This window comes from Semicossyphus pulcher, unplaced genomic scaffold (assembly GCF_022749685.1).
Source record: "Semicossyphus pulcher isolate SPU_LCO1_2020_fin unplaced genomic scaffold, fSemPul1.0.p SCAF_16, whole genome shotgun sequence".
NCBI lineage: Eukaryota > Metazoa > Chordata > Actinopteri > Labriformes > Labridae > Semicossyphus > Semicossyphus pulcher.
The window spans coordinates 17,954,354-17,981,545 of NW_027211670.1; the positions used below are offsets into that span (position 1 = coordinate 17,954,354).

The 27,192-nt window shown below is 40.8% G+C and overlaps 1 protein-coding gene across 2 annotated transcripts; it reads right to left on the reverse strand.

Moving 5' to 3' along the window:
• Nucleotides 1-574: 574 nt before the first annotated feature.
• On the reverse strand, nt 575-26,886 carry LOC138593565 (poly(ADP-ribose) glycohydrolase-like). Of its 2 annotated transcripts, none has more exons than XM_069664636.1 (18): nt 26,802-26,886; nt 26,522-26,650; nt 25,645-25,721; nt 24,836-25,545; nt 24,170-24,292; nt 23,373-23,459; nt 23,065-23,139; nt 18,694-18,786; nt 17,235-17,389; nt 15,168-15,247; nt 14,996-15,056; nt 13,897-13,972; nt 12,597-12,744; nt 7,574-7,652; nt 6,663-6,771; nt 3,714-3,819; nt 2,512-2,640; nt 575-1,491 (listed from the first exon to the last, which is right to left on the reverse strand). In XM_069664636.1, the coding sequence occupies exons 2-18, from the start codon at nt 26,635-26,637 to the stop codon at nt 1,316-1,318; spliced, it is 2,400 nt and encodes a 799-aa protein (XP_069520737.1). In that variant the 5' UTR covers nt 26,638-26,650; nt 26,802-26,886; the 3' UTR covers nt 575-1,315. The 2 variants fall into 2 exon arrangements, with proteins under 2 accessions (XP_069520737.1, XP_069520738.1); XM_069664637.1 differs by having other exon boundaries at nt 26,738-26,853.
• Between the last annotated feature and the right edge of the window lie 306 nt (nt 26,887-27,192).

Here is a 27,192-nt window from a genome sequence, read left to right on the forward strand (position 1 = left end):
ACTGAGATCTTCAAGATTACCACTTTAAACACATGCTAAATGGTGTTTGTATACTTAGCAACTTTAATACAATTATCCTACTGATGTGTCAGATTTATGTGGAAAGAACACACATTATCTATGTTGCCAAAAACAAATGTATGTCATCAAACCTGAATCATCGGTGCCAAAGGTCAACCCTCTGAGACTTACGTCGAGCAGCTTCTTCTTGATGCAAATGAAACAGTGTTTCATCCGACAGACAGAGAAATCACCCAGTAGCTCCACTGCCCGCCTCTGACTGGATGCTCTGTGATCTCCTCTTTACTTAATGAGGTGTCATGTACAGTTTATATAAAAGGTATGACCTTATTAAACTCTGAGTGAAAGGGTGAAGCGATAGCTGGGGAAATATAAATGGCACGGCAGTAAAGCAAAGGGACAAGGAGCCCTCTTCCTGACTGTTCTGAGATGTATTGCGGCTCCATTCAAATGCTTCAGAATAAAAAACGGGAAATATAAAAAAATTAGATATCAAATATACTTCAAACTGATTTTATTAAAGATGTTTGAAAAACAAAATTAACTGTACTTTTCATTCAAGTCTAGCTATACAACAATAAGAAGGCCTACAAATATCAGATTTACAGTGAATAAAATACAGAAACAAACAAATCAAATGAATATTTTAAGTGCAACTGGGTTCTTTGAAGTGCATATCACACACAACACAGCAAAGAATCCAATAAATGAATTCATGGACCCATGATTATAACTAGAATTTTGCACTAAACGCAGAAGAAAGGAGACAATTTCCCAAAGAGCCGGGGCTGCTCTTTAAATCCAACCGCTTTCCTGAGAGCGCTCCGAGCTTTCCGAACCCGGCTCTTGTTATTCTTTTCCTTTAACTCGATTTCTGACAGCCAATTCAATTAGGCTGGATATGTGTGGGTGTAAAAAAGGCAACATGACAAACTGAGAAGATGGATGGCAACCTTTGCTTCACCATTAAAATCACAATTGCGTCGTATTGAAGCTCAATCCATTGGCGTATTACCAGCAGCGGCGAATTGAACACAGCTTGGACAGCAGCGCGAGACAGGGTCATAACTAATCACCTTCAGCTGCTCTGTTGTTTTTGAAAAGGATCTGCATTGCCGGATTTTCACGTTTGCTTGCAAGCAGTGGAGCAGTGGAGGATTTAGTATATCGCCACAAAATATGCCCAACAAAAAATATATCAGATAAAAAAGCTGAAGGCAGATTGAGAATGTTTTGATTTGGTGAATGTTTCATGTCCAACAATAAGGCACGGTGACTCATCAGCCGCCTGACCTTAACTGCTGTCTGTGGGGACGTGTTGTCTGGCCGAGCCCCCGTCTGAGACATCCGGCGCCGGGGAGGAGCTGACCTGTTGGTAGATGAAGGAGTAGAGGCTGACGTCGGGGCGTCGACCGAGGCAGCTCTTACACACTGAGCTGTAGTACTGCCCCAGGAGATCGTACACCTCCCCTGTGATGGAAACAAGAAGATAAGGTGTGTGTTGTCTTGTCTCTGAAGTAGACCGATACCACGGCGGGCAAAATGAGGAGTTTCAGGAGTCATAATTAGCCATATTATTATATGATGGGTAACAAGAATCCAAAGAGTAAATATCATTCTGAAACATAATTTGAAACATAATCATGGTAGGGTTGGGCGATATGACATAAAATTTATGTCTATTAATATTTATTTTCCTTTTGGCGGTATCGGTATTACATTGCGGAATTACAAAATGAAAATTGTTTTCATGTACAAACAACTAAGAATTATACTTATTATTATTTTGGACTTTAAAGTCTGTTTTCTGTTTTACAAAACCAAAACCCCCTCCCACTTTTACCACACTTGGTTCAGTGACTACAAATCGACTTATGGGCTGCAGCTAGGTTACTTGTCATCTACTGTTTCTAACGGTGTTCAAAGGAAACAAAACTCAGGCATCCTACTTCCTGTCGCCAAACGCACAACCTCATGCCGTGTGTGCGCAGCAGGTGAAGCCACTAAAAGTAAACACTCCGCAACGCCTCTGCTCCATGAACGGTCCGTTCATGTGGCCACAGCGTTAAACAGCAACGGCGCAAGGTTCCTTATAACACATTCACTGAAAAGCCGACTCGGGTAGCTGCGCGTCTGACTCAATCATCCCGCCGACATTATATATGACACTACAGCATTGTGCACATGTTTACGGGCAAGTGACACACGCACTGTGCATGCAGATAGCCAGGTCTCTGTGTGCTCTGCGGAAGAGATGCACTCTGTGATATCAGACGGACTTTTCCTGTAGGTAAGTTATGATAAACGTGTACGAAAATCGAAACATTTGTTTTTATCCCAGTATTGACGGTGTGAAACCGGTATACCTCCCAGCCCTAAATCACGTTATCATTTCCTACTTAACAGCTGCACCAGAGAAAAAGAAAAAGTGCAAAGAGCGAACGGCAAAAAGTTGCAAGAAGTAAACAAGAAGCTGGTTGTTTGCCTCACCGACACTGATCTTCCTCTGAGTGAGGAAAGAGTGCATGTTGTGGACATCTGTCATGAGCTGGCTGTCACCAAAGGTGAAGTAGGCCACATCTCTGCCCGCCTCTGCAGCTGCCAGCATCTGGAGCAGAGCTGGAAGAGAAGAAACCGGTAATAAACCTCAACGGAAACAGTGGCACAAAATCTGTTTCAATACAGTAACAAGTTTCTTCTTTGGAGGTTAAATTCTGATCCTGTTATTTGTAAAAATACAGCAAAGTTTAAACAAACAAAGGTCCTAAAAGTCACCTAGTAGCTGATGTTACCGTTTGAAGTGTGCAGCATCTCTCTCTTAGTCATGTACTGTAAAAGGTAAGTAATCGAGGGAATAGGTCTCACCCCCACTGAGAACTGTGGATTAGTTACAAAGAGAGGCCAGGTCTGGCCCCGGAGAGCTGTGAATATTTTAAGAGACTGGAAATACGTCTGCTGATTAATGAAGGTTGGGTCGGTGGTGAGATAACGAGCAAAACTGAATCAACATTTTCAGAGGAGGGCTAAGCTGAATATGTCTACACTTCAGCACTTTCTCTTCCCGGCACTGTTTTAACCGCTTTTATCGTCAAAAATGTTCCGACAATTAAAAAATAGGTGTCTATGTGAGGCCATGGAGGGTAAATCCAGGAGGAGAGCAGTGTTAGAATTATGAGGCTCTTCCTGGGAGGCATGTCATTAAGCAGACAGTAGGCGATAATGCCCATGGAGGGATGTACCATGCTTCAGCTAATTAACAAATATGCATGGTTGTATGTGCAGTTAGTAAGTACAGGGGCTGTAAAGTCAAGTAGAAAGTGAGAAGCAGAGCTTCTATCGCAGACTGATACTCTCCTTAAGCGCCCTACTCAGTGACAGTGATACAAGGCTTAGACAGGAAGCTGTAACGGATTGATGGACTGGAGCAGGCGATCAATTTCACTATTAATGAAACATATTAACTTTGTCATTTAATCAATAAAAGGAAGGCGACGAATAGACCTTAACTAAATGAACGAATTCCCGGAAGACAAATGGATGCCCTCTCTGATCTGCTGGAGCCTTTCAATCTGATATTTATTCTTTTATATCGAAGAAAGAGGGTCTGCTTAGACTGCCGAGTGAAGTGAAGATGATGAGTTCACAGTTTTTTGTACAAGATCGACTGACGGCAACGTAACGTCAGAGCTTACCTTTCAGACGTGTGTCACCCCCAAATACCCCGCAGCCCCAGTTCCCTGTAGCCACTGCAGAAAGGTTTTGACTTTGATCCTCAGGACGAGCAAAGCCGCAGAAGGCCTAAAAGAAGACAGAATCGGGAAGATCAAATAAATATTTTAGGAGAGGAAATATAAACACAAAGCAAAACAAACTTCTATATAAATACAGCTCCAGTTAAGTCCCGCCCACACCGGAGGGAAACATTAATCAGAAACTGAATCTTTAACGAGACAGAAAGAATATGAGAACTTTGTGATCCTGACACTCGGCCAGGCAAATTGAAGAGATTAAAGGGGGGTATTATACTAATTTCAAGCTTCATATTTCAGTCTGTGATACCTGTGGAGTAGCTTAGCGTAATTTACAGTTAAACAAACTCCTCATTTTTCTCACCCTGGTGCTCTGTGCAGGCCCTCACACAGCCTCTGCCAGAAACGACCCAGTCAGCTCTGTCCCTTTAAGAAACCTCGCCCCTAACAAGCCTGCTTTCTTCTGATTGGCCAGCTCTCTGAAGCCTGCTGTGACGTCACAAAGTGCAGCGTGTAGAAGACACTGTGTTCACAGCTGCCTGCAGACTGAGCTGAGAAGCCTGGTAGCTAGCGGGCTAACTAATGCCACGTAACTTAACCTATTATAATAATTTGTTTCAAGGCCCCTTTCGTTTTTTTTAACATGTGTAACGCTAGCTATTCGAGTGAGTTAAAACCGAAAACTTTTACATGTAAATTTTATTCCTCGGCCGTGTAACAGTCCGCCATCTCGTTTAAATTGGTGCAGTGAATCTCGGGATACGTTGGGCCGCAAAGGATGCACCAGATGGATCCTTCGCAACCCGGGAAAAGGAGAACTCATTTATCGGACACACCTGAAGGAGCCTTCGAATTGGGACAGCCTTCAACAGGCCGCTGTGACGCAGTCGGCCTTCAAATACAGCCTTCGAAGGATGCAGCCCCTGCATTGGGACACAGCTTATGTAAAGCTGTAACGTTAGCTAGGAAGTGGCCAAATGCTGATGTTAGCTGCCGTCTAACGCTGTTGTTTTTAACTTGAAACATGGCCCAGTGTTCCTCTGCATTTTTACCATTTACTGTCTTCTTATTTGCTGATCAAACATGAAGCGATGTCAGTATTGTTTTGTTTTAATTTACTTCTCTGGTAGACAAAGGACTCAAAAATAATCTGATATCCTAAAATCTTGTGTTTTAGGCTAGCTGAAGTTATTTTATTAGTTGCATTCTGCGGCACAAATTGGTTTCCCTTCCATTCGGGGGATTTTCAGAATATGATTATAGTTTTCTTGTGTTGCATAAGTGTACTTCTAAGACAAAGAATTGCACTAATGGATGTAATTTAAGTATTTTTAGTTTAATTTTAGAGATAGCCATGACAGAGTGAGAGTTTTTTGTTTGGTTTTTAGGGCTTAAAGTAGCAGAAAATATATAAGGTAGCAAGTTATCAAAGATATCGCCTTTGTCTCAATGAGAAAAGCCATTCCGTCATCTGAATTGTGAATGAAACAGGTCTTCTTGGGATGACATTACATCGACTTGTCAGCCACATGTCGAGCGAGCTCAAGTGAGTGGGAAATGATGTGTCATCCCGTACATAAAGGAGGCCTCAGGTCTTGAGATCACCTTATCATTCCAGATCAGTGGTGTGTTTTATAAGAAGCAGGTCTTCAGAACGTCTCCGTGCCATCAAACATAAATGGAATACTGAGAGCAACAAAGTAATTCCATTTGCCTCCTGGTCTGTGCTTGACACATGAGTCATTGAGTGTACACATGAAGGTAGTTGGTCGAACATACATTTTTAACAGTGTGTCATTTCACACCTATTGCCTCCATTGAGTTACAATTGGTGTGAAATTGGTGTGAGCTTTACATATAAATCATGGCACATTACGGACCAAACCCACGCACGTGAACAAGAGCATTTGACATGACAGCATGTCAGGTGGGCTGGATGTCACATGAGCAATAATTTCTTAAAGCAGGAGGTGTTACATGAAAGACCTGAAGGGGCCCAGAACATTAATTTTCATACTGGACATTACGTGAATAGTGAAAATAAATGGTGAGGGCCCGTCCTCCTCCTGACCAGTCATAAATCCCTCTTGTGAAAGGGCAAAAATGACATTTGGCTGAACAATATTCGAAAGAGGATTGATCTCCATGTTGGCGCATCCTTCACACCCTTGTCAGGGCTGTCAAACTCCTCCATGCTTTTTGATGGCGGACTTGACAACATCAACATCTTGATTTCCTGTTATGAATAGACATGGCCGACAGGGATGATCGCATACATGCAAGGGTTACTGTTTTAAACGATGTGCAAGGTAAATTTTATAATTATGATTAATAGCCCTGAGGTAGAAAAAAGTATTCTGGACCTAATTTGCTATAGACATATGAGAATCCATTTGCCCATATTACATAAATATGACGTAATATTCGCATATTTAGCTTGAGAAAATGACATCAATTATCCTTTTAGCTGACATTTAGGATGAAACAGTTTTCCAATTATCAACCAAATGGACATTAAAGTCATGGCACCTGTGTAAACTAAAGTAAAATGTCAAAGTAAAAACATAAAACTGTTAAAGGGACATGAAAGTTAAAGATCAAAGCCTAACATCAAAGAGCAGTGGTAGATTGCCCCCCTCACTTCCACTGCCATAAATTATACAAACTGCTGATTTGTCTACAAAACCAAAAAAATCAAACACAGCAGACACACATTAACTGTTTCATAACCAGCTGACATCATGGTTCTATTTTTGTTCCCAGGAGCAAAGGGCCCGGACCAGTTCTCATGATTTGTGGCATGCAGAGCAAAAAACTTGCAGAAACACGAGTAAAAGAACTAAACACACAAAGAGGTAGCAAGCAGGAAACACAGATCATATAAAATCTAACCTTGTTGAGTTCTCGGTTGATTCTCTGTGGCTGAAACTGTTCAAGAAAGCTCTTGAAGTGCAGCGCATCAATGGCTACGATCTCTGTGCATCTTCTCTGCCAGCCATCGCTGAAAAAAACACACAAAACAACAAGTGTGTTCACTTTACACCACTTGTGAGATTCCATATGAAACGGTCAGCCAGCCCTAACTGTGACTTGTGTCTTAATGTACCTGGAGCATTTAAACATGGGACTGCCTAGAGGTACTTTTGGATGAAATCAATTGTTGCTCAATGATGATTCACACATGGAACTTCATGGGAGACAGCGCAAGTTATGGCTGGCTGGCCTAATTGCAGCCAAAAAACTTGGATGTGGATGTTGTCCCAGTAAACAAGGCCAACGCCACTACATTGGAAATATGGAAAGGGGCTTCCTCTAATATTAGGACTACTTAAAAGATAGTACATGAATAAATATATGTATTGAATGACTAGATCGGAACCGAGATCGGGAGGGGGGCAAGCCAACGGGGGTGGTAAGTTAGTATGGCAGGAGGGGTTGAGGGGGAAAGGGATGAAAATACAGATGTCGATTTCTTCAATAAAAAAACAATTGTTCACAAAAAAAACTTCCAAACAATCATTTTAAGGACACGACAGAAAGCATGTACTGTGACTTAAAAACCCAAATATCAACCTAATGGTGGTTATGTAGGAGCCTTAAGTTTATAGGAGTTATTCTCTGGGGAACATGAATGTTTGTACCAAAATTGGAGCACAATGGCTCTTGAGATATTTCAGTCAGGTCCATAGTGGTGCTAACACCGGTTAGCCCTCCTGAAGAACTAGCATGGCTAAAAACTATTGTAAAGAAGTGGTGTAACCAAGCATTTAGTTATTATTTAGGCATTGTCTTTAAAGGCATACCTTTGAGTTGCGTCCTGGTGGATGCCATCCCATTTGTAGGTCTGAGAATATCCTGTGTATTTACTGTACTGCTGTGTACCTGGTAATAAGAAACAGAGACATCATCACACACAACTTTGAAGCATAAATATTACTCATTTTGAATTATAACATGGCTGAAGGAAGGTAAGATTAAACTTTGATAAAGGGGGCATAAAAACCAGATTAATTATGCTGCATAAAAAATAGTTTAAGGAAGATAAAGATGTATCACTGACATCACTGCCACACAAATCATATTATAAAACCAACAACAAGCCCACATATAACACAGTAAAAATATAAAGCAAAAACAATCGTAACAGGATACTCTGAAAATCTGGCAGACATTCAACCAACAACACATGCTTGAATAATTCTGTGTAATAACAAAAGGAGTTCAGGCGGTGTGATTGTAGTGATTCTGCCTGATGAAACAGGAGCATCTGTCTCCTGACAACAGGAAGGTCAAGTTATTACCCCCCCTTGAAACAACGAGAAGCAGCGGCTGACCGGCAGCCCACGGGGGAACACTCACCACCCGTAAAGGGGGAGCGGAGGGTGGGGAGGCAACAGCACAGTCAAACAAATGAGGGCACAAATTAACTTCCCATTCATTAGCGCTCATTAGTACCTGGCTGTCGAGAGCACTCGCTGAGATGCTTCATGCTGCAGAGTGAATAAACCAAGTGATTAGTAGTGGGGCCTTGGTCGGCAGTTATAGGAAGGAGCACGTGGGGGGAGGGAATCTCTAGAGCGTACTCCACTTGACAGTCTAATAATCAGCCTGTCTCTCCACTCCTTTCTTTTAAGTAATAAGAAAAATCACTACCTGGATAAGACACTTAAGTTCTAGTTCAACAGTCTACCTTTAAAACAAAACACACAAGTAAAAGGCAGAAGGTGCTACAGAACATGCTACTTAATTTCATCATATGTTGCTGTTAGCCAAGTCATAGTTAATGTCCCAACAGCATGACAGTGAAAGACACTATGAGAAGATATTAAGGCGGCTGCTACTACATCAGCAGCCTTTATAATCCAACTATCGAAGATTACAAAATATCCTGATTACAAAATAGCCTGATATCAAAATATCCTGATTCACTGTGCCGTTTGAAATGTCCATGTAAGTGACAGTTTTTAAGTGGGTGTGTTATGAAGATTACACTGATGGCTTTAAAGATTAAAGCATTACAGCAGCAAAGTGGCAAAAAAGTCTTGTCCTCTTTTTGGAGACTTTTGGAGAACCAAACATGTACGTATTTCTCCAAAATAAACAGTAAACCTTAAAGTAATCATCTCGAAGATTTTCATGTAAATAAATGTCTGTTAAGTCACTATCTATCGGCGCATGAGCTAACACAATGATGACTGAGCCTATGGCCCACTGATGAAAGCCTTTGCATTTGCAGTATATAGTATTATTATGGACTGGGTGTCTGGTGCGACTTTTATGGATGGTTAGTGACGCGTTTTCCATCACCCACTGGTTGGTCTGCCAGAGAGGGTAGGCGGAGCTAAGCGGCTGCTATTCCGCTCTCTGCAAGTGTTGCGAGTAAACAGTAATCTACTATGGCTGAACAAGCAAAGAAAAGATGGATGACTACAGATACAACTTCAAAATAAGTGAAAATCCAAAGAAAAAGAAACAAACTCGACGCTCAGATGAAGGCAAACAGTCTAAAAAGGAACGCGACCGTCAGCGAGGAAAATCAAGAGTTACAACCAGAGCCAACCGTGGACGTCACACATGCAACACCGCAATTACCGTTTATCGCCACAGGTGTCGCCAAAGAGAACGAAACTGAGATCTTCGAGATTACAACTTTAAAGATTCATATTAAATGTATGCTTATCAGTCAACCCCTTAAGGATCTACAACCGAAATTATGCTGGTAAAAGTGTTAAATAATTGCACAGTCGGATAAACCATTTTTTTAGTACAATGATGAATTATTTCGAAATGTGTTAAATGTTACTTTTAAATATTCTAATAGCATTACATCTTTGATATAAAGAGTAAGCAAGTTATCACAAACGTTTGATTATTGATCGTGTTTAAAACTCCTGCTACAAAATTAGACGTCCTTGTGTTTACGATGCAAACACCTGGCCTTTACTTTGCCTCCAAAAATATATCATATTTGCGTTTGAATGGAACAACCTTCAAAACCAACATGAATTTTGATTTACATTTTTCAATCATGCAGCCTATTGGTCATTCAAAACATATTTTTATCAAGAGACACATCAATCTCGGCCTGGGAAAGATCTGACTTGTTATTCGAAATCACTTCTAAATAACAAATAGGTTAGATGAAAATCAGCAGGTATAATTCACAATGATCCTGAAGGTTGTTCCATTCATGTGTAAATACATCAAAACAAAGTGTCTCATATTTTTGGTGGGCCAGAGACGGTGAAAGGTCAGAGGCGCATCTCATTGCCATGTCAAAGCAAAAGTTGGCAACTGCAAGTGAACAAACGAGGACAACACCACCGTACACCTTCAAGAAAGACTGGCATTAAATATTGTAAAAACAAGGGTTCAAACATATCATCACTACTTTCACTGAAAACTATTCTCAAGCATCTAAAAACGCCGTCCTTTCCTACTGATAAATAAATAAATAAGAAAAAACAAAATTGTTATTCAGAGGCAAGAAATAAATCCCCATTTCTCCTGTTTGCGTCAAGGCGTGTACCACATCTGAATACATGACTTCTCCTTGATGCTATTTATACTTTTGACCGCCCAATGGCTGCCAGATATCTAGCAATCACGGAAAAATTCAATTAGGCCTGGGCACTTTTACGAATTTCAGTGCAGAGATAAGATCCATTAGCGTCCCTACTGTATGCCAAAACATATCACAGGGGAATGTGATTTACCACATGGCCACATTGTAGCTAAGGCTTGGACCTTTACAAGAGATACGGGCAAGGGGTTTAATAAAGATGATGGAATGGAAGAGTCCATTAGTGGAGCAGGTCTTGGGAAGGTCTTCCAGCTATAATTAATTCTGGGCCCCAGTAATAAAGTTAAGTGGCGTAAGTGGAAGCGGGAGAGGGATGACCGGCAAGAAGTCTGAAGGTGACTCTGCCAGAGCGGACGGACCTGATGCATCGGTATGATTGCTGATCAGGAGGGCGGAGGCTCTGGAGCCGCACTTCCTGTGTGAATCCAACCATCTTGTTATGTAATGTGAAAGCAGTCCTATTCAGGGACGATGAAATTGTGCAGAACAGGTTGCATCTGTGAATCCTCAGCAATAAGAAGTTAAAACACGAGGAGCTTGGGGTGACTGTAGAGTAACATAATTTGATCATCTTATCCATTCTTAGTATAAATATATGAGAGCTGGATTTCTGTGGGATTCCTTCACTTTTGACTATTTATGACATTATATTATTTTATTATTACTATTTATACTATTTATGATAATGTATAGTGAGCGGGTTGTTATTGCGGAATGGAACGCCGAAAGGCTTTTTTCAAAGCGCTCAGTCTTTTTTGTGCGGCCGCTCTGAGAGCTTCAAGTTGAAAATCCCTTCAGGCAACCAATCAGATGGGGCGCCACTCGTCACCCTGGTTACCACAACATGGAGGAGCAACTTGGTTTGGCTGTTTCTATCTATCACAGATAGAGATAGAGACCGAAAAGCCCCTTTGTGGGAGCAGATCGGCCAGACACTTGGGAATGGGAAAGTGTTGTGCATTCATCGCCCTACACGTTGTAAGCTTGTTGTTAACATATTGTCGTCATAGACACATGACTCGTGTGCAGCATTTTTTCTCTCACTGCAAAAGTGCTTCATCGTTTTTTTTTTTTCAAAAAAAAAGGGGCTTATAAGGACACAGGGCATTAGAAATGTTTCTTATTCGTTTAAAAATTATTACATATTTCCGTTTTCCATTTAAAAATAATCTATAACACTCATAGTGAGAGCTGCGTCCATAGCAACGGTTAACTCTAGCCTTCTAAAAATGAGCTAAGCTAGCTGTTTCTACTTACATAAAATGGAATGGTGAAGTAAGACGAGGAGCAGCGGATTGAGGTTTTCTGTCTGGTCACTGTCAGAGTCTGTTGACATTTTCTTTCATACTGTGTTCTGCTTAATGTTTACTTCATGTGCCGTCTTCAGTTTTGTAGATCTCTCTGTTGTGGCCTTCAGTTTATGCATCTTTTTGCCTTCATTGCTTTCTCTCCGCTCTTTTCTTTTTTCCCCCTCTGTAAACAGACCGACGTCAAATTTACCGGACTTCTTTTGGCGGATTGATATGTTTACAGTTAGTCCTCCGGATTGTGTGGTTAGAGCTGAACGGTCTCTTCTTCATAACAATGGTCTGTTATCAAGAAATAACAGACCACGGAATGCTGTGATTAACCAATCAGAATAAAGTATTTAATACAGCCGTGTAATAAAACTACGTCCACAAACAAAATCAAACAGCCAAAACAGAATCAACAAACAGCGACAGACGGATAAAAAAAGCAGAAAAAGCAGACAGAAGCCATCAGCCTCCTGCTGGGACTCTTGTTATTGGGTCTGCCGGCCTGTCCCGGCGTTGTTTGTGTGCAACCACTCAATACTGAAGTACAGCCGGTGTGAATTAGTCAACAGAAAGACCCAACAGAGCAATCAGGACAACCCAATCTCCAGCTCCCCACTGACACTGCCACTCTCCCTTTTGCAGCCAATCAAAAGGCAGCATGTGACAAGGACAGATACAGAAAACAGGGCAATTGCCACAAACATCCCTCAGCCTCTTGCTGAGCCAGGATGGGGTAAATTGAAGGTGTGCAGTGTGTGCGCCATGCTGGGTGTGACTAGAAACAGCTGTTATGTTTCTTCTGGCGAATTACAGGTCAAGCATGAGAAGAGAAAACCCAGGGTTTTATTGATCCGATCTGGATCAAAGGACAAAATCAGGAAAAGTAGGATTCCTTCAGTGGGAAATATTGTTGGACAGGGTGTGGGAGAGTCTTAGATCACTGACCTGTGATGATCAGACATTCGTTATGATCCAAAGCTTCAGTGAAAAGGCGAGCAACGATAAGCTCGGGGTTGATCAGAAAGCGGATTTCCTCTTGAACTAGACCGGAGCTGGTGACTCCTCCTCCAACAAACTGATTGGCAAAATCCACCTGAAATCAAGACAAATGAATGACAAATAAATGACTTTGCAACACTTTTTTTAGTCACATGCACAAAAAGAAAACATAAAACGTAACTATACTAAATCTATAGTTTCCTAAACTTGTTCAGCAGAAGCAAAACACCTCCTGTAAGGGTCTTGAAAGGCCCTTTCTCTTATATTTGTGAGAGAATCTCTGACAAGCTGTTTGGTAAGGCGGCCTGAGGTGCTCGCATTACTCAGACATCTGTCCCCCATGCCAACACGAGCTCTCCCCAGGAGCAGCACTTAGGTGAGCTGCTGCCGCTGGCAAATATCAAAACAAGAGAGCGGTCCTGCAGTCCAAAGTAAACATCTCCCTCCAGTCATAGCATGCTGCTAAAGTGACGGCTGACTGATGCCTGTGATATCTTTGCTGCTTGTTTTTTCAGGGTTGTGGGCAGATCTGTGGGTGACACTGATTTACTTGTTTATGATTTGAAAGAAATATCGTTTCAGCTCCGACTAGTGCGTGACAACTCATTGTTTAAGTCAGGAAGCAGCCATGAGGAACATATAATCCAATTTCAGGACTGACAGTTTTTGCTCATTGGCCTGTAAACACCCACGACCAACCCCGTCACAACCCCGGGAAGAGGCTGCAAAGGGGTGAGCAGCGCATCTCCCCAAACTGGTCACTCAACTCTGGGACAGCAAGCCAGCCTCCAAAGTCTGCTTTGACAGGCTGTCAGCATCAACCCCCCACCCCAGCAGAGCATCCATCAATCCGGGGGCCGCGGCGAGCCCCCGGAGCTGGTCATGTGTGCACATCAACTGTCAGCTCGTGGCAACTGGAGGCAAACAAAAGGTGAAAGGCAGAGCGGGCCGGCCTGACAGTGTACAGGAAGCATGGCCGACACTGAGAGCAGAGGAGGCTCAGAGGCCTCGACCCCAGTCCCAGCGCACACTCCCTGCGACGTGTCACAGGCTCCCCTCAAAGGCCTTTTCAGCAGCAGTAAGCATTCTGGGTGAAAGACTCCAGAATGTGGAGGCTCAGTGACGGACTACAAGGGGAGAGGAGGAGGGGGACCAAGGAAAAGGAGGAGTATTTCTCAGGCAACAGAAGAGGACTGCCAGGCCGAGACCTTCTATAGCACACTATAGTGCTACCTTCATGTCTTACCTGAAGCATTCCATTACCGTCATCCTCGATGGTCCCTTCACACGTAATGTGGAGCTTCGTGAGCCGAGTCTGTGAGCTGAAAGGAAAAACAAGAATTATTTTTCAGTTAATGACGACAGTTGAAAAGGTTTATTGTTACTTGCTTCAAAATAGTGTACTAGATTTAGGGCCTGTGTCCACTAACTTGCGGGTAGTGCCTGTTCTCTGTACAAAACCAATGCAGTTCAGCATTTTCAGCGCTCAGCATCCTCCTTCAGCAGTTTTTTGTCGCTGCGCTTACAGCAAACGTTCAACTTATTGAGGAGCGCGGTGGTGTTCCAAAAGTTGAACTATTTTCACTGTCACTTCTCCCTGACCGACCAATCAAAATCAAGAAGGGGAGGGACTTCTGATATGAACTTTGTCAACAACAATGGCAAGGGAGAAGCTAATCCTTTTGTTTTTTCGAGGGTACAATTTCCAGGTCTAGATTCCTTTCGACTGTTTCTATCTTTTCTTCGTAAAATTGCATTGAATTAAAGCAAATTTTGAGCGTACAGAGCGATTTAAAACAGACTTCAAGGAGAAATTCTCCCCTGGAAAAAGCTACTGTCAGCCAAAGCTGGTGTAATCGATAGAAGCAATAATTCAGCTCGTGGTTTCGCCCAGTCAAAGACATTGATCACTGCAGGCAATGGCTCAGAGCGATACAGAATCAGAAATGCGACGAGAACATACCGGTGGATCGTCTAATCTTCAGGTCTGCAGTCTACATTTCAAACCTGACGATTTTGAACGAGACATGACATCGGAGGCGGGCGTCCTAGATTGAGGAAGTGTAGTTTAGCGAGCTCCCTGGCCTCCGCCAGATGGCGTGTTTTACGTAGTCTGGCGGAGGTTTTCCAGGGCCCATTGGAGAAGCGGATAGCTTCCTCCAAAGACACAGAGCCAAATTGCATTTTGTTTCCTACCATAATGGCATTAGCTCCCCATAATAGCATGATGGGACTGAGGTTGAAAATCGGCGAACTGGCCCTTTAATGGTTACTACCGAGGGAAGCGGAGACGCCGCCAGACAACTTTCGTAACCTAGCAACAGTAATGCTACTTAATACTATACCTTTTCCAATTCAGAGGTTTATCCAAGCTTTTTCGTGTGAAGGTTACAAGTCCAGTAGGCTCTGAAAGGAAAAATAAAAAATAATTTTATAAGAATTTTAATATTATATTTTGCTTCACATCAATAATAATGTATTGGGGCAAAATTTGGACAATTACATCTGAACACCTACTTTGCTCAGTGAAACTTTTGAAATAGCACATCAGGGTTTTCAGCTTCTCAATCTTCCTTGAAGAGGAGCCCTCAAACAGCCTGAAGGTAAGAAAAGAGAAGAATATTAAAGCACATGTGATGTTTCTCTGCTAAAAAAGAAGCACACTTTTTAAGGGAGCAGGTTAAACATGGTGTCACAGCCAACCACCGACTCTTTGAGCTTCACTAGTGATTTAACAGCCACAGCAGAGACCAGGAAAATGACTCAGTGCTGTACAGACACAAGAGCTCCACTCTGGCCATGTGAGTTCAGTCATGCTTTAACTTTTGATATGAATTAGCCCATCTCTCCCTCAGCTACTCATTCAGTCACTCGCTGATTATGTAGGAGTTCCTTAGTTGTTACGACAATGGAGTTGCCCCGGGCCTGCCATCACAGAGCCACACTCATGTGCCACTTCACAGCACTCGCACAAAAAGAAGGAAGAGAGAGGGAAACAGGGCTCCCTCCTTGGGGATACATTAAGAAGCTCCGTGTCCCTTTTAAGTAACAAAGTCCTCAGGAGGAAAAAAAGGTCAAACCCCTGAAAATAACACACAACTGGACACACAAAGAGGCCGGTATAGAGTTGTAGCGGGCAGGTCTGTATGCACTTTCACCATCTCGCTGTCGAGAAAACTCTATAAAGGACCCCTGCAGCCCGTCCCACATGCTATAATAAAAGGGAAGAAATTTCATGCTAGCAAAATGAAGTAACGACAAAAGCTTGATGCACTAAGAGCCCTTCAGGGGCAGGAAACTCACTCCATCATATATTTCTATTTTTTGTCATTGTGGCCCCTGGAAACAATCGTGCACCGTGCAGTCCTTGGGGTCTTTGATATAAAGTAGCCACGAGTCAGAGCAGGCTTTTAGTAACGAATCCCAGTGTGGTCTTTGGGGAATAGAGAATTAATACACAATTATATAACATCAATATACCCCCCACAGATGTGCAGAAAGCTTTAATGTAACTCAGGAAGAGGGTATAAGTGAATACAGTATTATAACAGCTGGGTTTATGCATCATCAGAGCAAGAAAACATTTCTTAAAATGCAGGGAAATGCAGCCAGCAAACTCTGAGCTAAAGCACTTTGTGATAAACTACTAAATGAAGTTAGCTGAAGAATACTTTGAATGACAGACTACGTTCAAAGAAGCAAAAAAAAAACAAAGGATGGACTTAATAGGCTGTTTTTAAGTCCACATTGAGATAAAAAGAACACCTGCAGATAAAAACATTTGTTTTTGAAACAAGAGTTTGGATCCCGCAGATCGTTACCACAAGTTTTAAAACTAAAAAACATTAATAATAATAAAACGCGCACTTCAAAGCATTAAGTATTTGTCTCTGTTTTTAGCGACAGACTAAAAAGATGGCACCGTCTTTCCTTTCAAATCCCAGTAAACGCTTATGTGAATGAAATACTGATGCGATTGAACTCTGTTACAGCCTTCTGCCAAACAGCCAGTGGCCCTCTCTATTGTCAAAAGCAGCCATCTGAATCAATGTTAATCTAATTCCCGCTTCCATTTAGGTAATTACACTGTGATGCCAGCAGAGATGGGGGACATGACTGAGCAGCGATCTGCAGACTGATTTAGCATTTCTTTCCACAGTGAAAGCCTGCAGGGATTTCAAAATAAAAGACCCTCCTGCTTTTCTCTATGATAGATTTGTAATTATTATTATTGTAAAACTGACAAGTAGAACAGAATGACACAACTAGTATTGTATTTAAGATTTCTAGTAAGAAAAGCAAAGTGGCTTTAATGTTTAAATCTGTGAGATTATTGTGCAAAGAAGTAACATTTATCTCTGATCACTGAAGTGACTATATAAAAAAGTGTTTGCTCATGCTTAAAACTTCATATAATGTAAATATTGTTTGCTTTTACACCCATAAGAAGACAAAATAAATGGTAAGAAAATCATATGCAGTAGTGCCCCCTCATGGAAATGAAGCTAGTTGTCACAGCGGCTTCATTCACAGCCCGAGTAACTCCAAACACTTCCATATGAAACTACGTCGACCCTACATTACCTGAAGAAGTTGATGTCTGGGTAGTTGAAGTACTCAGACCTTCTGGAGTTGCGTCTGGGAAAGGTGCAGAAGAAGGCGTTGGCGAGCAGACATGCCACCTGCTCCTGAGACATGGTGATGGAGTGGTTCATGCCTTCCTTGAGGAGGGGTATCGGCTGGAGGAGGAACACAAGTACAGCTGAGGAAGGTCAAAATAATTTGTTTTGTTGATTTGCCAAATGAGACACTGAAGAACGTCGCATAAATGTAGTAATTTGGCAGCACTCTGTGCTTCTTGAATCAGCCATCATAATTACAATCAATGTCTATCCTTACTTACAAGAGATCTATACTCCTAATAAATAATCAGTGCATCTTTATGAGAAACTGTGGCGGGAGCTTGGTGCATTAAGACTATAGAGCGAGAGGAAACATCACTTTGTTGTATGGGGAAATGTTTAAAAGCACAGCGAAAATGATGGATAAATCTCTTTTTTAAGTTCTCCTATACTGTTCAACACATTCGGTTCAATGTGAAAGCTATTCAATAGTTTTTCAAGCTTTCTTAAAGGGGACATATTTTAGCTCTGCAATCAATTTTCTATTATTCGAATGTGTTTTTGAATCACGTTGGTAAAGTTTGTTTCGTTTTTTAAAATTGTATACATATTTTAATTTAATAATTTTTTCGGAGCCTCTCCGACCTTATTTGACAGTATTTGGAGTGACTGCATAGCTCCTCCCCCACGTGTGCAATCCCACGGCCGCACTTTCTGTCATTTCAAGGTTGTAGAAAACATGGCTGCTCTAGGATCGGTTATTCGGCCTTATATGTACGAGCCAGAATCGCCAGGAGGTATCGGAATGGGAAGTTGAAATCTTGTTCATCACCTCTTCATCTTTACACCTCAAACACAGACCGACGATTTTAACAGAATCATAGATCGATTTTGGCCTGGTTACTCAATTTTCTATCCATTAAAAAAGAGAATTATTCTACTAAATAATGAATTATAAAAATTATTATAAGGGGACAGAAATAAGCCCTTACAACACACACCAACTTTCCACACTTGCAATGTGTAGACTGATGTCTTTTTTTAAATGGCCTGCAACACTAAACGCATCACTAAATTTAATACAAACCTGTTTGCTTGGCTAATCTGGCCACCTAGTGTTACATAAATCGGCTACAACTAAATTTGACATGTAAAACCAACTACACAAAAACCTTTTTGGTCCCTTTTCAGCTGCACACAGCTTTAAATCATCCACACGCCAAAGAACAAGATGACCAAATTGACTATAAAACATCGGACAAATGACCATCAATGGCTACGTGCCTTGACCTCACCGTTTTTACTACCATTTCACGGGATTATTTGTCATGTCGTGACCTTTGGGATCAACCTGCTGCGGTGATCTACTGTGTCACAGGCCAGCGAGGAGGCAGTGTCTGTTGGTTAGTGATGGCTGTTACCTTGGTGCAGAGCTCAGATGCTCTCAGTGCTAATTGCACCATGTCTGGCAGCAGGGAGTCAAACAGATGTTGAGCCGCATCAGGCTCCAGGACCTTGGAGAGAGACAGAGATCTGTTTGTGTTAGTTGTTTTGCCACAAAACTCAGCTGTGACATTATTATGAGACGTGCCGATAAAAATGTAGAGGCTTAATGAACAGATTAAGAGATATTAAATATATATATTAAATATTAAAGCACACTACCTACAATTCTGTGCATGCAAATGTAAGAAAAAAAGGTGAAAAATGATTAAAAATCATCTCATTTTGAAAATAAAATGGGATTTTTAAAAGGAATTATTAAATACATCTGACTCTGGCTGGATGGTTAATCTAATATAATATCACCAGGGCCATTCATTAAAGGAACATACCATCCATGACTTCACAACACCGCCTAAGTGCGCTACAGTATCTTAGACATTATATACAACCCCTATTTACACCATATTGGCTTCAAAATGTCAGGCTGATCAATCACAGAGCAATTTCATCAAGGTTGCACAGCCATGCCAGCTTATTAAACAGTCTTCCTGGAAGAGATGCAAATGAACAAGCATCTGAAATAGAAAGGACAGTGTGTTCCCAGGACAAGGAGCCTTGACTGGTGATTTAGCCCAGGACATTTATATTATGGCAAAGGAAGCCTGACTAAACACTGTCATAAGTAATGACCTGGTTGACATCATAAACTGCTCCTATGGGCGTAATAAATGAAGGCGGTTGACAGGGCGAGGCGGCGGATACAGCTGAGGTAGTACAAGCGGAGCTCCTTAAATCAGCACGAGACAGTGCATCAAATCAACTGAGCTAACTCTCTGTATGACTTGATACAGGTCGGTACATCAAACCGGGCTGACAAAGTAATCAAGCAAGATGCAGGGGGTGTATGCAGCGAGGAACAAGAGCTCCCATTCAGATTTAACACAACGCTTCACGCTGCTGTTCACTTTCCCCGCAGGTCCGAGCAATAAAGCATCTGCTCGCAGGCGTCTGTGGACGTGTTACCGTGTTAAAATAAAACACTGCAGCGCTCATAACTGTAAATACAACACTGGTTTAACTGGAGGAAGAGAAATGGACAAAACTGATGCTGTCCGTCAACAGCTTTTCAGTTATTCATAAGGTACGCCTGCCCAAATGAATATTCAATGAGGGCGCCTGGCCCGTCACTCTATGCCATTCATGTCTACTTTTCTCTGACAGTGAGAATCATTCTGCTACAGCGGCTCCAATCTGGCCTCTCCAGGAGAAGAGTAACAGTGAACTATGGGGTGCAGTACATTGAGCTCTTTGATATTACCCATTAAACTTGTTTTTCACAGTCGAAATAAATCAAACATCCTTTGTGACTGTTTTTTTTATTTATTTAAATGTGTTAACAAACCCCTTCACTATATTCTGTGGGCTGTGCTTATTTCTGTCAGTACATTACAGATACTGTACATGTAGCCTATTTGCTTCTTCCCGTTCAGCATATTGGACTTTTAACACATAGACTCATGGCTCAGTCAGGCTGTGAACACATTCTGAAAGGGAGAATTAACAGACTTTTGTGTGCAATAATAAAGGGCATAAATAAACCAAATGTTTTCCAAGCTACAATGCGTCTTAAAAGTAACCTCCGAAAAAACACTGAGATACAACAGATGTAAGTCCCATCAGAAATTCATTTACACCTGGGCTCCATTCATAGATTTCACTCTGACTCCATCTTCTCCTTTGATCCTATAAATCGTTCGTCTCCTCTGAACCTTTTTACTTCCTACTGACAGTTGTATGTATGTGTTAATAGTGTGTCTGTATTTGCCCAATAAGTCGGTCTATTAGGGAAAATAACTCGGCCCTTTTGTCTTCTTACAGATTTGCTTAATATTAAAGTATTAATTTCAAAGAGTTTCATTTAAATAATGTCTGTTAAGTCACTATCTATCCTGGAATTAGGTAACACAATGGTGATTGAGCCTATGGCCCACTGATGAAAGCCTTTGCATGTGCAGTATCATGGACTGGGTGTCGATTGCGACTTACACATAAATAATTCACAAGCAGCGCCCAGTTAGTGACGCGTTTCCAATCACCCCGCAGTGGTTGGTCTGTCAGGGTAGGCGGAGCTAAGCGGCTGCTATTGTTGCGAGTTAACAATAATCTACTATGGTTGAACAAACAAAGAAAACATCAATACAAATTCGACGCTCAGATGAAGGCAAACAGTCTAAAAAGGAAAGCGACCGTCAGCGAGCAAAATCAAGAGTTTCAACCGGAGCCAAACGTGGACGACACACATGCAACACTGTCTGGATATCTGGGAAGTGTGCTCCTGCGATTACCGTTTATCACCATAGGTGTCGCCAAAGGGAATGAAACTGAGATCTTTGAGATTACAACTTTAACTTACATATTTTTATTACATATTGTACTCACTATTTTATATAATGTCAACATTCCTTTATTTATTTATTTATTTGTTATTTATGTATTTTTTGTTCTTTTTCTTAATTGTCTAGCTTCTCGGGTGTAAGGGGAGGGAGGGCGGATTAGCGGGAATGTATGTTTGTTTGTTCGTTCGTTTATGTTCTCTGAAAAGACAAAAAAACTATAAAGTTTGAAAAAGTTACCTGCAGGTGTCTAACATGAATCACATTGATCACACTTTAAATATTTACAATCTTTACTGAACAACCAGTCATCAATGATGCCAACATGCCATCTTTAAATCAATCAACAAAACAGTAGGTGACTAGATGTTTAATTTTTTTCAATACGAGTTATGTCCAACTCTATCTTAATATGTTTGATGGTGCTGGACATTTTGCAGTCTAACATAAATTAAATTCTACCATTACTGGACTCTACAAATACAATCCAGCGTCAACAACAGAACTTGGCCTCTGGCTAAAGCCGCTCAACATCCGATTTTATCTAATAAAATTCTCACTCTAACATGATTTATGAATCCATGATGAAACTGCGCTGCACACAGTTGATTCAGTAGTACTGTACGAGGCTGGGGTAAAGCATTCTCTGGGATGTAATGTCAGCTATTTTCATTTCTGACAAGTTACTAAACGTGACCTTTTGGCAAAAGATTAAATGATTTCTCTCGACTCCCAGTTTGCCTCTGAAGGGTTGCAACATTCTCCCATGTGAAATCCATTAGTGTTCTTGTGCCGAATGACAGAAACACATTTGACATATTGGCATTTAAGATAAAAGCTTTACCTGTGCTTCTACCCTGAGATGGGGATATCATAAAAACATGTAGCTTATGTGTTCAGTATGATCCCATGCAGCACACAGAGGATGATGTCTGCCTCACAATAAGGGAAATAAAGCCCATTGTCTGTCTGGTCTTACAGGCTCAGGACTTCTTATTTCAAACACTCATGTCGCAACATTTCCAGTCAATCCAAATTGAATATTCTCGTCTCTTTCATGAGCCAGACAGTAGAACAGCCCTGCCTGATTCTCTACACAGGATGACGCAGAGCCAGTCAAGACAACAGATGATGGATGGCCTCCAAATGAGTCTGGAGCAGACAACCAATGAACCAACGGCGCTCTGGCCATCATGATGTAACTCAGACCTATTTTATCCTTGGCTTGTAAAGAAAACGACAAAGCTCGGGACAGTAAAAAAAATAAACATCACATAAATAAAAGTCATAAAATACAACTTTATACTCTGAGCCACAGAAATCCAAACAGCCAGATGTCCAGCCAGCACAGGGAATAAAATATGTTCAAATGAATCGTGTGCTGTTAAAAAGTCGTCTGACTTTATTACTGTAACACAGTGACAAACACAAGTTGTGCTCACACACACACAAACCTTGTAACAATAGAGAACAAATCTTATTACAAAACATTTAAAAATCAAAACGCTTTCAAGACGTAGAGAATCAAACACAAGAAAAATGGCTGCTTAGTTTGAGATATTGATTTACGATAACATTTTAAAACCATATACACCAGGCTAAATAGAATCTGGTGTCAAATGAAACATCTGTACCACAGTGTCTTCCATAAACATAAGATACTGTCATTACGGACTAACAAGCCATCTGTCTCCGAGCTCGGAGAAAAGCATCGTCATTGGTTAACAATGCCTTCTGTTGGACAATCAAGCATAAAGAATGGATAGTTTATGTTTCATTACGCTACAGCTAATCATTAAACATCATGAACACAACATCATGTCCATCTGTGTTTAAATGTCTGCATGCCAAATTAATTAAATGATTGCACAAAATACGTAATTTTTTTTAAACAAAAATAACTTCTGGTTTCTGTAATATTCATATAAAAGCATCAGCTTTTCTTGTTCCTACCTTGGTGCAGTACGAACTTAACGCTGTGAAGTCCCATTTCTTGGCGTTTGATGCACTGTACTTCAATATCGCATTCTGTAACAAACAAATTCATTTATTACATTTACAGAAATTCTATACATGTGCAACAATTTATCAGATTATCTCGAGTCTGAGAGAGTGTGTGCGCCTCAGTTTCTGGGCTCATGACGCCATCTTATGGCATAGTCTGGTAACAACACTTACAGTGCTCTCTGCCACTTGTATCATGAGGTGAAATACATGAGCTCATGCCAAAAATAAAAAGAGGACAAAAAAGTGAAACTTGCCTTCAAGTCACCAGGACTTGTAAAATTGTTGTTTAAAGTTTCCTTGATCAACTCCCACCGGCTCTTATTCTGTGCTTCTAGTGTTTCCTGTGGAGGCACAAAATCTGTTAGGTGTCCGTAGTGTGAATTAAGTATGTTTCTAAATGCAAATTTAATAACATGATGTTGTTTTCTCTGTTTTATAAAGTAGTTACAAATTACTTATGTATTTAATATAATGCCACACCATATTCCCGACAGTCATTTGACCGCCAAAGGATTTCATCCATGCTCATAAAAAGTGCACATGAATACCTGCTGTGTAAAACTTTATAGTGAGTTGAGAGCCTTTATACTCTCAATTATGTATGTAGCACCTTTCATACATACAACATGCAATCCAAAGTGCTTAACAAAGAAACAAACAGACAGAAATTGACAACAACAAAAACAATTTTAAAAGACTAAAACAGGGAAGTAGAAAGTAATAAAACAAGACATGAATAAAAACTTAATTAAAAATGTTAGCACTGCAGTAAAACTAATAAAATGTTAGTTATCAATAAATTAAAAACAGTAAAAAGTTTAAGATGAAACTATGATAAGAACTTTGTCAATAAAATTACTCCAAATTAAAAACTAGATTAAAAAGAAAAGTCTTTAATTTCCTTTTTAAAATAGAGACAGAGCTTGCCGGTTTGATATCGAGAGGCAGTGAGTTCCATAGTTTAGAGGCATAAAAACAGAAAGCTCTCATGCCAGTGCTTGTGTGAGACATACATATACTGACTGAGGTCTAGAAGCATGAGAGTCATTACCTCATCTACTACAGGAAACAGACTCATACTGGAACAGGGCATCTTCACATGGATATCATCCCAGGTATCCTTAAACCGAGCAGGATATGGAACAGGAACTTTACCTTTCTCAAGCAGGTCTGTCTGTAGAAGAGAGCAAATAAAAAGAAGCATTAGTAGATGCAACACATGTGTGCAAAAAAACAATTTTATGTTGGCACTTATCTTTAAAAATTATTCTAAAAGCCTGATTAAAAAATATGTTTTAATTTTGCAGAATAAAAGCTGACTCAGGGACATGAAGTTATTGTGTTAATGACTTTTAGATGTACAAGTTGCAGGCTCTCAATTATAAAATGCCTACACTCAATTCCTCCACACAAGTTTGCACTTTGTGTGCGTTGGGTTCCATTACCCTGCTCCAGTTAAGATCTGGTTTCAAAGTGGTGAAATGCAGAATTCAGATTTGTTAAATCTACTGTACACCAACATTAGATGTTAAAATTTAAAAGATTTTTAAGATACACACAGATAAAGGACTTGTTTGGCAAAGGGCCTCCCAAGAAAACTTTCCGTGTAGCTATGTATCTGATACAATGGGTTAAAAAGTTAATTTACTGTATGTCTCGATTCGATAACCCTCAGAAGTGTTGGGGATATTAAAAAAAGAATAAGAATCGTTCAAACCCTGATCATCACAGTGTGCTGTCCAGGAACATTCCTCAGCGGAGGAAGTGGTCCGCCACATTCAGGCATCCTCTTTAACTCACTGATCGGCGTCCCCAGCCATTTCACATCAGGCTCGTCTGTATCTTGTTTGCCTGGAGACTTATCCGACCTGCGACGTCTCACAGGCAAACCTGGTGAGGATGACATCCCTGAAAAGAAGTCTGTTATTCTGGTATTGTGTTTCACAGAGCCTTCTGAGGTGGCTGGGCAAGTAACCATTTCTTGTTTTTCTGATACGCCATCATTGTTGGGCTGATTTTGATGAACCTCGCTCCCTACAAATTCCTTGGAAACTGGTGACAGGTCTTGAGGCGTCAAGGGTTGAGTTTCCTCATCTGAGTCAGAGACAGCAGGTTTTACATCCTTTTGGCAGTCCAGAACCTGAGCTGAGGTGCTTTGAAAGCCACCATCGTCCATCATTTCTACATCCTCTGTGGTTTGGCACACTTCAGTTTTACTTGGGGTTTTTTTGAACCACCGTTCAAGAGTGTTTTTAAACTTCTGTTGCTGTTTTGGGACAATTCTTTGGTGGAGACCCTTTGTCTTTACACCTCGCAAACCATCTGCTCTGGTCTTTGGCTGTTCATCCATCTTCGTCTCTGAGTTGCTTTGACTCCTTTGTTGATCTACTGTCTCGTTGTCTCTGATCCTAATATGTAAAGAAGGGACTGAAAGATAAAACAACAAACGTTTTACAAAGGGGGTAAAAATATAATTTTTCTTTTTTGGCATATATTCTGTCAAGAAAATCTATCGAAGCAAATTACCTTTAAGAGAAGATGTGGTGGACGTTTCAATCTTGAGCCTCTTTGCTAAAGGTTCAAAGTCTGTCAGCGCTGTCATTCTACAAAACGAGAAAGCAAAACATAACACATCTCCATATTATTTTTAAACAGAGGTGCCTCTTGGCAGTGTCAGAGTTTAGCAAAACTAGGTTTAAAATGAGTAAATCCAGATCTAAAATTAAGCGAAGATCTGCTGCACAATTCAAAACTAATCTCTGTTTAGTAAATCCAAGTTTATTGACATAAACTGAGAGTTTAATCAATATTTCCCCTGTTGGAAAGAACCAGTTGTACTGGTTCTTCAGACTTGCTATTGCCCTAGACACTCTGCTGACAATTCGTTCGACAGAGGAACTGTGTAGGCCAAACAGTTCCCCATCCACCCTCTGGAAACATCCGGTGGCATAAATTTGCAGGGCCACCAGGAGTTGGAGCACTGGTGCTATTGCTGCATTTCTTTCATGTTTGACAGTTGATCCAATCTTCCTGTAACAGTTTCCTTTATGAACCAGTATCTTGATTGAAATTCAGCTGCATCGTAAAACTCAATTGGGTTGAGTCTGTCCCTCAATTTTCCTTGAGGAGCTTCATTATTTTCCTCAATCCACCTCAAAAAAGTAGCCATTTTAAAAGTTAAACCTCCTCAAGTGTAAGTTTAAAGTTAACACTGGATCACATTTTAAATTTTGGTGCAACAGAAGTAAATTTAATCTAGGGTTTAGAGTAAAAACTAAACTGAGGTTTAAATTTAATCTCTCTTAATTTTAAGATAGCTTTGCAGTTTGGTGCAACATAATTTAAAGTTCAAACATGATTTAATTGGGTTTAAAAACGTATCCCAGCCTTAAGGTATACTCACAAAACAACTTGAGCTGACACCACGAATGAGGTATTACTTGGTTTTGTCCAGACTTGTTTCTTGGGCAGTCCTTTCTTCAGTAAGTGAGCAAATCTTAACATATGGTATGCAGCCATACATCACATCGGCCTATTTCAAGAGAGCAGATAACGGTGCTTCATTAAGGACCATCATTGTCCGTGCCGCTGTGTGACGTTTTGAGGTAACGTTACCAACCTGATAAGCGCTCGCAGAGTATCTGAAAATGCAGTGAAATGTTTAATATTATTCTGACATTCACCTTACGTCGCAGTTAGTTGTTGTACATCGATGGCTTGACAGTCTGACAAGAAACGACTATCGACCAACTACAACTTAATAGCTAGCTTACATGCTAACTAGCTTTGGACTACACTGAGTTGTCAAAACAATCAAAAATTAACCAGCTGAGAATACTCTCGAGCAGCTATATTGTGTAAAATGACAGCTTTATATTAGCAATAGTTTAAAAGTACAGTGAAAACATTTGTTGGTCTTTTGTAAATGATAAAACGCACAATGGTACTTTGTACAGTTACTGAATGTTGCTAAAAATCAAAAGCACCGCTGTTCAACACCAAAACACTTCCGCGTGAGTGACGTAACGAATACCCATAATATCGCGATAACTCCATAAAAGAGCCCTCATCTCA